The sequence below is a fragment of the Euprymna scolopes genome, chromosome 33 (assembly GCF_053919585.1).
Source record: "Euprymna scolopes isolate OS-2025 chromosome 33, ASM5391958v1, whole genome shotgun sequence".
Lineage (NCBI taxonomy): Eukaryota > Metazoa > Mollusca > Cephalopoda > Sepiida > Sepiolidae > Euprymna > Euprymna scolopes.
The window spans coordinates 70002980-70016115 of NC_136514.1; the positions used below are offsets into that span (position 1 = coordinate 70002980).

Below are 13136 nucleotides of genomic sequence, written 5' to 3' on the forward strand. Positions count from 1 at the left end.
AAAATATTTCACAAATTATTAGACCACAACGATTGTTTCATGTTAATATTATTTTTGAAAGTTTTTAAAATTTTCAAAATACAAATTTAAAACAATGATTCAAAAGAACACTTTTCTGACATGTTATTTGTCCTTAGCACACCACTCCATAACATTTCTTGGAGTGCAACAACAACCAGTATAAAAATAATATGAAGCAACTCCTGTGTGCTCTGATGAAGGGAAGAATTCTGAAAATGTATTTGCATTGTATGTTTGACTTCTAATAGTTTTAATTATCAAAATACAAAGTTAAAATGGTGCTTCAAAAGAACAATTTTCATTTTATATATAATCTCAAATGTTTTAAAAGAATATAATTTATTTATATAGAAATGTATCAGACTATAAGAAGCTTGACATGTGGTGGTGGAGCATAACGAATACTTCTGATACTAAGTATAAAGCATGTTTATAACCCGTCTTTCTATCTGATACTAGGTATAAAGCATGTTTATAACCTGTCTTTTCTATTGATGTTTTTCCTTATTGAATTGACAAGAAAAATTCATATATACATATATTTATTTTATCTTGTCTTTAATTTCATTTTATATATATATATATATATACTGATTGAATGAGGGTCAATGAATGTTCCACACTTTCAATACTTTTATTCTCAAATTTACTCATTCAATCGATTGAATTGATTGTTTGCTCTACTTGGGGATTCACTGTGTGCTCCAAGAAGCTTCACATGCCTTCCCACAGTAGCTTAATCCACAATACATTGTAGTCTACATTGCACTATAGAGACTTACTGTTGATTTTATAAAAGTTTCAAGTGCAAAAGTCAAGTATCATAGTTCAATTATGCTCTAAACAGAAACATTTATTTCAAATACGCTTCTGTCTTATCAGAGAACCTACTGTATATTTCATATGCTGGCTCCTTCTGCTTGTGTGGTGATAAAACTTCTCAAATGCACTTGTGATGCTAGGCTGTATAAAAGTATTAACTTTGGTCAAAATAGAACTGTTTTTCCTTTAATCAGATTCTTGTTGATTATCGATTTTCAATACTAAGAACACTCCCACACATTGTGTGAAATGAAAAAAAATTCAGCCCAGTCATTTTGGATTTCTTAGGGAATCAATACAGACACATTGAAAGTGCATTTTATATAAAAGTAGAGATATTAATATTTTTATTTATACCTACAGACCACTAGTGTTTTATACTTATGCAGTCATCAGTGCAGGAAGTGATAATTACTGCTGATCGCAGGACTTGAACCTAGTTAATAAAGTCAACCATGGCTTTGCAAGCTAGCGTTCTTCCACTCAGCCATGAGGAATTAGCATTTAAATAAAATTGAATTTGAATCATGCATACAAGTAATTTGCAAATTTATTCTCAGTTCACAAATAGGGTTCAATTTTAATTAACCTCATTTACTACCGGTTGTACTCATCCTTTTCATTATCATAGTTTTTCTCACCATCAAGAAAGCTTACCATGCTATGTTAAGACATTAGCAGTGACCATTTTAAGATAATTTTGACAATGACCAAGTATTTTTCTGAAGGTATTAAAGTTCATTTAATTTACAAGAAAACCTGATGAACCGAAATTGAATGTTGAATTTAAAGAAGAAAGCTATTGATGACAAAGAAATGAGAAAGAGACTGACTTTACTTTATATATTAATTTAAGTGAATATTTATTGAAATAAAAAAAATGGCTGAAAACAAATTTTTAAGACCCTATTAAAAAAAGCAAAACAGAAAACAATTGTAACCATGGCTATATTTTAACATTTTTCTTTAAGCCTTCCATTTGTCTTTACTTGAGCAATGCCAGGTAAATACAGCTAGTAAAACTATGTGTTTAGACTTTTCAATCAAATTCATTGCAAAGGTGTTAAATTTTTTTCTTTGTTTTAGCAAAATCTTTACCCAACCGTGGGCCTTCAGACTCCTGGCGAAGTAGTAGAAGCAAATTTTGGACAGTCTCCATTTGTTTTTGATATTGATGATTATATGTGGGTAAGTAAACTTGCATTTTCATTACTTACTACCCTCATCCCAACTCTCCCTACATCAGACATTTTTGCATGGATTTCATCCTGTTCATTCTTCCTTCCATACAGGATTTAAAAAAGTGAATAAATTACACATTTTTTTTGTCATATATCGTAATATTAGTCCTGATCATTTTTGCCTATTTCACATATTAGTGTTTACTAATGAGTAAGGAGACTAGGGTTCAATCCTCGGTCGAGTCATACCAAAGACTTTAAAAAATGGTATTCGATGCCCCTTTGCTAAAGCATTCAGCATGATTAGTCATCAAACTCAAGGGTAAGTGGAGTAATCCTCAGAAATAAGTTGCAATCACTACTACACCTTTTGGTCACCCTCAACCATTTTAATTTATTTTTTCATTCATTTTGAAATCTGTCCAGGTCGTCCAGGAACTCTTGTGGTGTATTGTACCAAATATTGCCATCTCCGTCGGTCCCACTGAACTTTACAACATTGTCATTGATCTTTTGTTTTTTATTCACGAGTTATCACTTACCAAGATTAAAAGTCACTTGGGGTAGATTGACAGATAAAAAATATTATGAGAGGATTGAAGATAAATGGAACAAATAAAATTTGACGTCTGATGAGCATTTATTTGAAGATGATCATGTTGTAGTTCTCAGTGATGCAATTTTGTAGCATCGTGTTTCTTAGAGAAGTTCCTGAAAATAAACTCTGTTCATGAAAATGGTAGGCATGGAAAAAGAAAGGAAAGTTCTATGAAGTTGTAGAAAGTTTTACAAGTGTGAAAGTTGAGGCTTACTTATAAGTACATTCATTTAAGTACAAAAAACTGATCTACATATGTCACGGAACAAAGATGCCATATTCCAAAAATCACATAAATTGATAAAGAACTTTTTTTTTTTTAACAAAGAAATTTTACGATGAAGCGAACCAGTGTGTACACAGGTCAAGGTCAAACCGGTGTCGACCGAAATTTTCTCATCATTGACCATGATGAAATAAAGAGGAGACAACTCAATTCAAAATATCTAGATCAAACTCAGCCTAATATTGAATACATTTAGTTTTAAACTCGCTAAAAATCATAAATTTCAATTTTCTTAGTTTATAGAAATACTTGATCTATTTAAGTAATTTTTTTTTAAATATGACATCTTCATTCCGTGACGAGTACTTTCATCATAAATTTTTTTTTTTTTTTTTTTTTTTTTTTTTTTTTGCACCTGAAACTTAAGAGGAACCAAAGATTAGAGCTTAGTCGAGCAACTTCCACAGAAAAAGACAATGTATTTTCTGTGAGAAAGTGACTGTAAAGAACAGAGGGCATAACTCAAAGAAGGTTCCGGTCACGTTTATGATCTTTGATTGTGAAGATTATTTTGAGAGAATCTTTCCTCATGCTCTTCACTTTGTCTCTTTTGAAAAATAATCTTAAAATGCTTCATTTTGTTATTTGACCACAGGCTCTCTGAAGGTACTGGTATCATGACCTGAAATGCATCAAACATGTTATTGTTTTTTCCTTTCTCTTTTCAGAACTTAATCATGTTCTGTAAAGCATAAAAAAACAATTTTCCTCTACAAAACAACCAAACCAAACATGAATATTCAAAGATACAAAAGTCTTGAAGTATAAAAACTTTTGTTCTAAAATAACTGAATTTGTCATTAAATAACCCCAAAAGGGTTGATATGCCGTAAAACGAAACAAATACCATCCTAGTATTCTCTTCACTGCGGTCAACAGGTGTTCAAAGTTAGCCCCATGTTGTTTGGTGGTGTTTTAGACCTCATTGGTCATGCGATCTGTGTGGGAGATGCAAACGATTTTCCTAAGACATCCCATTTTCAGTGTTGCCTATATTCTACTTCCATAGTTTAGGTATTTATTCAAGAGTTCAACAAAAAGAGCATAAAAATCACAATAAAAGTCTACATTTTAAGTTGAACTGGTTGTAAAAAGATTAAATATGACAAATTTTGGTAAATAAATTTAACAAAGTTAATAAATTCTATCATTTCATCTGTTGTCTAAGCTTCTTGTCATATTTGTTAAATTTTATCTTTTTGGATCAATAAGGGAATAAGGACCCTGGTCGAGAAACAAGAGGGACAGATTTCAGTCAACACAGGTTTGACCGAATATCGCCAACACATTTGTAAACAAATAAAATAACTAACTTTGTCCAACAATATTTATTTTTTATGCAAGGTTTGTTTTAAATATATATATATATATATATATATATATATACACACAAAACTTTCTGATAAAACTATTTAAACCAAATGTTTTAATGGCAGGCATGTAATTTTTAAAAAATGAAAAACCTGCTGTTCCAATCCCGTGTTCCTATTTGGAAGGAACTAGCTACTAAAAATGAGGCACTCTGGATTAGTACGAAAAAGAAAGAAAAAAAAAAAGTTATACTATTTTTTTTTGGTGGACATTTTTATTTTTAAACTAGTTGTACCCGGCCACGCGTTGCTGTGGTTCAGTTTGTTAAAATGGAACACATTCCTCAAGAAAAATTGCATTTTGTTCATTTATTTACTTTTATTATTTTTTGCAATTTTTTTAATCAATAAAAGTTATTTTTTCTCCCCAAAAAAGATTAATTTTTTACCATAAATTGTTAGGTGAAAGTTGTTTTTTCAGGAAAACTTGCACTTTTTTTTTTTTTTTTTTTTTTTTCAAAGAAATTTGTCAGTAAACGTTTTTCTTTGAAAACGGAATTTTTATTATAAAAAGAACAGATGAATGCTTTACATGAACACTGTAAATAGTTATGTGAAAGTAGAGAATTTGATTCTTTTTTTCAAGAGAATGTACAAATTATTATTTTTTTTTTTAACAGATGTTCAGAAAAATACTTCCATCATTAATTATGCAAAAAAATAAATAAAATGTTGATTTAGTGTTTCAACATAATGCTTATAAATTACAGTAAAACTTGCTGAGTATGTGCTGTTTTACGGTTGTTGTAAAAATGGAACGGAAACTTAAATTTCGCTTTGTTTTAATCTTTCTTAATTTTTTAATTGTGCCCCCCCCCCACAAACGAATATAATCAAAACAGTAACATTCAACAATTGTACTTTATGTATATAAAACACAAAATATTTATTAAAAAAAAAAAAAAGTTTATGACGAAAGGGAAATAATTCCATTTTTAAACGAAAAAGTCAGTTTGGTCTATCTTTTTGTTATTTTTTACATAAGTCCAGCTTACCATTCACATTGGAAATGTCGACATTTATAGGTTGTAGGGTACTTTACAACGAATAAACACTCCAATCTAGTAGATGTATCAGAATTTTTGACACCCTTATCACGAAACTGCGAATAAAATATAAAAATCTTGTAATTTCTCTTTTAAAAGTGGGTTGTTTATTTTCTTTATGGATTATACTTCCAAAATAAACTAATAAAGTTGTTTTAAAAGTAATAGAAATATTTTTTTTTATTTTTTAAAAAACTAATGAATTTTACAAACTCAATACTTTTCAATTTTTAAGCTTTAAAAATCTATCAAAATTTTTCTATTGATTCTATTTTTACGATATTTTCAAGGTCAATGTGAAATTTTATGCCCTTTCCAATAAACCAAATATAATATTTTAGACAAACGTGTTTTTTTTTTAATTCACGTCCCCCCCCCCAATTTTCAGGTGTCTATTAAAAAGTAAATAATTAATTTACTCACCAAAGTTTTATACATCACAAATTGAATAATAATAATAATAATGGTCAATAAGTAATATATTCAAATTTAAAACAAAAAGTAGTGTTTTTTAGAAATTTACCTGTAAAGTTCGAAGTTTAAAACCTGTTTTTTTTTTTTTTTTTTTAAACCACGTTGTTTGTTTTTTCTTTTGTTTTTGTTTTTTTATGAAACCTTGGTCCTTGCTCCTTTAATTGAAAAAAAATTAGGGCTTGAATTACATTTTTCGAGGAGTTGTAAGCTTGGAAAGACAGGAGGTCGAATAATTCACGCCTCCCATTTTGAAATGTCTATTAAAAAGTAAATAATTTACTCACCAAAGTGTTATATATCACAAATTCAAGAGAAAAGGTCAATAAATAATATATTCAAATTTAAAACAAAAAAAGTAGTGTTTTTTAGAAATTTACCTGTAAAGTTCGAAGTTTGAAACCTTTTTTTTTTAAAAAAAAACATGTTTGTTTGTTTTTTTTGTTTTTTTAATGAAACCTTCGTCCTTGCTCCCTTAATTGAAAAAAAATTAGGGCTTGAGTTACATTTTTCGAGGAGTTATAAGCTTGGAAAAACGGGGTGGCACTATTTTTCACAAAATTTCTGACACACCTACCAATCTACCCATGTTAAGAACGGCTTTCGGAATAGACACCCCTAACCTTGCCAGCATACCCGAAAAGCTATAAAAGTTGACGTGTCGAATGTGAAAGATGAGTTGGACGTAATGTAAAAATGTACCGAATTTAAAAGGGAACGAAATTCAAATTTCCGTTCCATTTTTACAACAACCGTAAAGCAGAGCATTCTATGCAAATTTTACCTAACTTACTGTATTAATGCTATTTTTTTTTTTTTTTTTTTTAAGCAAAAAAAAAAATATTTAGGTTTGGCTATAAATTCCTAAACTCATTTCACCCTAAATAATTTAAGTGACTGAAATAGGAATCTAATTGAATCTTTAATTTCCTGAATAGTATGTGAGAATTCATTTTTCTTCAAGTTATATCGAATTCATTAATACAGACTTTAGGGGCTTTTTTCGTAATGTTACTCTAAAAATTATGTTTTATTGTTACAAATTACGATGCTTTAAAAAAAGCAAAAATAAATTCTTGCATTTTTTATTTACTACTGAAAACCATAACTTTAGTAAAGGTATTTTTTGTTTAAACAAAATAAAACATTTTTACTAAGAGTTAAGTAAAAATAATTAGTTCATTATATCCTGCGATCATTATTTGATAAATACTGCAATTTTCATTAAAATTGGTTAATTTCCTGATTTTTGTGAATTTTTAAGTAAAGGGAGGGGTCAAAATGTTTATACACTTTGAGCGTCGGCATTCATTTTATCTGTACCTAACATTTTTCGATGAATATTTAATAGGAAAGCGACCACGTGTGGTTAATTTATCAATAATCATGTGATTAAACCCATTGAAAATTTACCGATATTGTAAACACGTTCTGTTTACATTAAGCCTGTAGTGTTTTTTTTAGTGATGCAGTGTTGGCAACTGAGATTTAAAAAACCCCGCGAGATCAGGAGAAAGAAATGTCCAGAAAATCGCTAGATTTTTAACTTGTATCATCTGAAATTTTCAAAAATCGCTAATTCCCCCCCCCCCAACTCCCTATTTTAACTTCCTACCATAAAAAAATTATAAATATAGTATATTCAATATATAAAATGTTCCGTGTTTTCTCACTATATTTTTCTGGAATTTTATTGAAGCGGTTAGCTCCCGCATTTTATCAGCTAGTTTTACCTGTTTTTTCAGAGAGGGTATTTTTTTTTTTTTTTTTTTTTTTTTGCAGGAAACAAATCATAAACTTTAACTTTTTATAAAAGTTAAATTGAAATATACTGCAAATTAAACATCACAATAATGGTGCAACATATTTTGAAATTAGGAAAATAAAAAAACAAAAAAAACTTTGTTTTAGCATGTTAAAAGTATTTAGGTTGGTAGATAATTAAATTCTACTGTATTGATATAATTTTTTATTTTTTTTAAAATTTTTTTTTTTTTTTTTTTTGCTGTTTCAATAAATAATTGTTACCAAAGGCAATAAATGCTACTTTTTTTTTACTTACATGAATGAATTTATTTCATGTTTTAAAGTATTTTCAAGCGCTTGCGGGTGTGTGGGTGCGAAATATCTCCAGATTTCCTAGAATTTCCCGCTAGATTGCAAACGAAATCTCCAGATCTAGCAGGAAAACCGCTAAATTAGAAACACTGGCCACGTGACAGGAAGCGGTAATAAATAATTGTCCCTAAATAAAAAAAAAAAAAAAAAATGGCCTATCTGTACAAAGAAACCCACCTATTTATCATAGAAAAATTAAGTATAATGTTATAATTAAAAAGAAATATATAAAAACACACATGGGTATAGTAAACATATTATACAAAAATGTGGAAGCCATCCGTCCAGTGGTTTTTTAGACAATTAATTGCGAACGAACCAAAAGTTACATTTTTATATATATATAGATTAGAAAAACAAGTTATATTATTTACAAAACATTAAAAACTGATGTAAGAATTGAGAACTTGGGATGATCTTTTTGGCCTGTGGTCAGAGAAGGAGACATTCTTCTAGATTGAGGCAATCTTTATGCATAATAAAATTACATCTGTAAGCAACAAGTATAAACAAATTAAAATTTTGAAATACATAATTTTATTTACAATTCACTTTATGACTTTTATTTTTTTTTATCTAAAAATTACTTTGCTATTTGTTCCCCCCAACACACAAGGTCAAAATTAAATACAAGGTAAGTTTTTAATGTAAGCAACAAAACATTAAAACAAAAAAAATTTAAATAAATGGATTCTGTGCAGAAATGGTATCACAATTTGAAAAAGATTTCCGAGTGCCTTCCATGCCACAGAAATTCCTTCAGATAGAAATATGAGACATTTTCCAACCAAGCACTGGGTATCATGAGATTAAATTAAAATTTGATATTTTAAAATATTTCAGAAATATTGATTTATTGTCACTAAAGTTAATGTGTTAAAAAATAATAAAACCTTGAATTGTATTAAAAACACACAAAGAAATTTTTTTTCATAGCTGTCCTTGATCATTTCGTAAGGAGCAAAATATAGTATATGTTGTGATATTTCAAATTTCACTTCATCTTTATAAAAATAAGTTATAAAAAATTTGTAAATAAAATTGTGTATTTTAAAAATTTAACTTGTTTATACTTGTTTCTTATAAATGTGATTTTTATTATACATAAAAATTACTTTGGTCTTGAACGATTTCTCCTTGGAGTGAAAAGATCAATATCCCAACAAATTCTAAATTCTTATGTCAGTTTTTAATGTAGAGAAAATCCTGTTCTCCACAAAATGTTTTGTAAATAATATATATTTAAAAAAAATTTTTTTATACTAATCATTTTGGTGAGCTTTTTCCTTATTTAAACAATAAAATGCCTGCCATTAAAGTTTCCCTATTGGTCCTATCTTTTGTTAAAATGGAGTTCTATATTTTTATTTACCTGATAAATTTGGAATCGTGCAAGCATTATTTTCTAAGAACTGAATGCAATTACTGAAAATTTTGTAATAAAAAATTTCTCTCTCTTCCTCTCACAATGACAAAATTGAACTTTTTACTTTTACCATCTGGACTCTTAGCCTAAGACAGAAGTAGACAATATGGCTGTACCCATAATCATGTCATCTATATCTATAAATATAAAAGCGAAAATGTATGTATGTATGTTCGCTTTTTGTGTATGTCCAAGAAAGAATTTTTTTCAGCGGCTTCTCAAGGCCGTCACTCATTTTTAAAACTTTTTATATCACGTTGAAATCATATCTACGAGTTATGAACTGAGGTCGCATGTGTATTTAATTTGCCTGACTTTCGAAAGCTAAATATTCAACATTTTTCGATCGACGCATGTAGATTCGCCTTTTCGTATAATAAAAGTGAAACTAATACGAAGGTTCTTACATCGTTCCCAGCGCGATTCGCCGGGAATGTCCAAAAGCAATCGGCTTTGATCAATGCGGTTTTTTCCTTATATCAGACAATTGCTATTCAATTTGGATAACCCCCTTTCAATAGGGAGCTTCCCCCCCCCCCAAATCATCTTGGGGAAGCCCAAACTGCCCCGCAGTAAATGAAAAAAGGATCCCGCAGTGAAACAAATGCCAAAAAACTGCCCTGTTATCGTAACGCTCCCGCGATGACCTCATTAAGCGGCGACCTATCAATCAAACCTCCTTGACTTTACTCACTTTAATCACTCTTACATTAACATTGTCACCTTAGCGCAGGGGTTCACGCTCAGTCTATAGGCCTCAAGGCTCCGGGTTCGAGCCCACATGCCACCAACCCTCCCATCTTTTTTTTTTTTTTTTCTAAAATCGCTATCGTTAAGTTTCCAACACACACACACACACACCTACAAATACATGTAAATGTAAACTACTAAGTTCAGCTTATTCAATATTATTTCAGTAAATTTGGTACTTTTTTCACCTATCCTAACTGTATTAATAAGTCTTCTACTTATTTCATTCTATGATACAATATAATAATTTAAAATTGTGTGTGACTGTGTTATATATATATTATACACACACACACACTCAGGATGTGTTTTAAAAAAATAGTAAAATGTACTTGCTCTTGAACTGTTATCAGCATTGTCTGGACAATGTTCAATTTGAACAATTGTGAACATGATTATTTAATTACATGTCTTTGGTATTTGAAGCTATTCCATTTCACTTTATGTTCATGAATAAAGGTTTTATTACCATTTGAAATGTAAATAAATTTTTTGAGACACCATATATATATATATATATATATATATATATATATAGGTAGTAAGCATATTTGGTTTAAACAGCATCTAAAAAAATTAGTATTCTGTAATATTCATTTGTGATTTGTATTGTCATGTTTTTCATTTTTTTTTTTTTTTTTTTTTCATACATGCAATAGTTTTGTCAATAATAGAGTGGAATGATAAAATTGTCACCCTAGAAAAGACTATATGATTCTATTTTCGTTTGATGAAAACCAGTTTTCTTTTTCGTTGCAGACCATCTACTAGGTAATAAGAGGAGACCTTCTAGATTGAGGCAATCTTTATGTATAATAAAGTTGTGTACAAATCTCAAGAGTGATAGCCTTCTATCATGTCTGAAAGTGACACAATGTTCACCGAGCGAGATTGGAGATGCACTGCTGTACAACTCCTACTACCGATCTAAGTTATGACAACAGGACCATTGCTAGCACCCTCAAAATGCTAATCTGGATGGTTTAACGCTTGAGGACACAACTCAATGAAGTGTCCGGCCACGTTTATGGTCTTTGATGTTGTTTCAAGTGAGGGCCACCGCACATCTTCAAAGTCAGCTTGAAAATCAACACCAAAGTGTACCTGGATGTGCTGAAGAGTGTGGTGGCCACTGACAGATTGTGGATGTGGCAGCAGGACTCGGCACCGGCCCATGAAAGAGACCCAGGCATGACTTTAGAAGGAGTGCTATGACTTTATAACCTTCTCTCACTGACCCTTTTCTTCCCCCAACCTGAACTTGCTAGGCTACTTCGTTTGGCCATACATCGAGAGTATCACCAACATGATTGCCAGCTCCAGCCTGCACTTGTGGTCCCAGTTCCGAACCTGTATCAGGGCAGTGATTGAGGCTGAAGGTGGCTACATTGAATAAATGTCAGCCTTACTATATAATCAACTTACTGAATTGATTTTTTCATTAAGTTTTAAAATAAAGATTTAGTGTTTTCTTTAGGGCAACAAACTTATTGTTCCTCCCTGTAAAACATCTCTTGCTGAAAACAGGTACTAGAATATGACTTTAGTCAAAAGGCCAAGGAACTACAGAAATATTTTTATGGTTTTTAAATGAAAAAAAAAACAAAAAAATAAACTGAATTAATCTATTATTGTATTATCTTCTAATCGATATGAGTAGTGTAGTATCATTTTTGTTCCCTAGAAATGACCCCCTAATCCTCCCAGATATTACATCCTTCTTGAGAGTGGGATGGTGGGTAATGTAATATCTGTTCTGTTATGAGACCATTTTTCCATCTTTCTGCCTTTTTTTTTTTCATATATAGTTTTTATGTATCGATTCTGTTATATCACTCAATCAGTAACTTTTCCTTTTTTTCGGATGAGTATGTGAGTAATGTTCATTCAACACATCTTCCCAATCTAGAAAAAGGTTTTGTGTTAGTGACCCAAAAAATTTGTGCTAAATTTCTGAAAAATTGAAATTATATTTAAAAAAAAAAAAACAGTGAAATGATTTTGGTTTCATTTGTTTCATACATTTTAAAAATTTCTTCCAAATCTATAAGGAATGGCGCATGAAGACCCGATTAACAATTGAAAGATTCCCAGTTTCGGACAGAAAAGGAGAATGGCAAACTGCTCTACAAAGGTTTGTTACATTTTTATTTTTTTCTTAAATTCTTAAAATCATTTTGCTTTTTAGGAATATCAAATTTTGAAATGTTTATATATGATCTTTCTATGTTTAAATATTCATGTGTGGATGAAATCCAATTAAATTTATGGAAAAATAAAACTACAAAAGATTAGGTTCAAATCAAACATTTATGTAATTAATACTTCATTTTTTAAGAGAAAGTTTATCAAAACCAGAGTGGTTTATAATTCATTAATTATAAACCACTCTCATGTAAAAATATGATTAATGATTTCTAATATTAGGAACAAGTTTTGGGACTAAATATTTGATAATGTAACTTTCCATGTATGTACGTTTCTAAAAAAAACAAAACATTTTTATTAAAAAAATTACATTCAAGTAAAGATACAGAATGTAAATGATTTTCTTCATCAGTAGATTTCCAAATTTATCAGTTTTTAAATGCTGATGATATTATATTGACATAGATCTTCAGAGAGCAATTCCAAGTTGGAGAATAACAATTAATTTATTAATTTCAACAGATTCTTTTCTATCAATATGGGTACAAAAATAGCATCAGCAAACATGTATTATCTTCCATTTTAATAAATCAGTTTTTATTTAAAGATTTTTTTTCTTTCAGCCAGTTGGCAGAAAAAGGAAAAAATATGCTTATGCAAAGTGGGTTCTGGTTTAAAACCCTTTGTGAACATTTGTATACCTCCAATTCTTGTGAATTTCAACAATAGCTACCAGACATCAATTTTCAGTTTCTTTTGAATATTTTAAAAGATTTTTAAGGAGTGTTTTATAGCCACAAGCTCCTATTTGAAAATGAAAATATTTCAGATTTGCATTAATCCATACTCATTAGACACCAATTAAACATGATTCTTTAAAATTCAATTTCTTTTTAAAG

At 29.7% G+C, this 13136-nt stretch overlaps 1 protein-coding gene across 3 annotated transcripts in view; it reads left to right on the top strand.

Moving 5' to 3' along the window:
* Positions 1 to 13136, top strand: part of LOC145258286 (ran-binding protein 9-like) — a 209088-nt gene that overhangs the window by 166408 nt on the left and 29544 nt on the right. For all 3 annotated transcript variants that reach the window (XM_080116296.1, XM_080116295.1, XM_080116297.1), the window contains 2 exons: positions 1930 to 2031; positions 12141 to 12223. In XM_080116296.1, coding sequence (XP_079972422.1) covers positions 1930 to 2031; positions 12141 to 12223 — 185 coding nt within the window. The remainder of the gene's footprint in view (positions 1 to 1929; positions 2032 to 12140; positions 12224 to 13136) is intronic.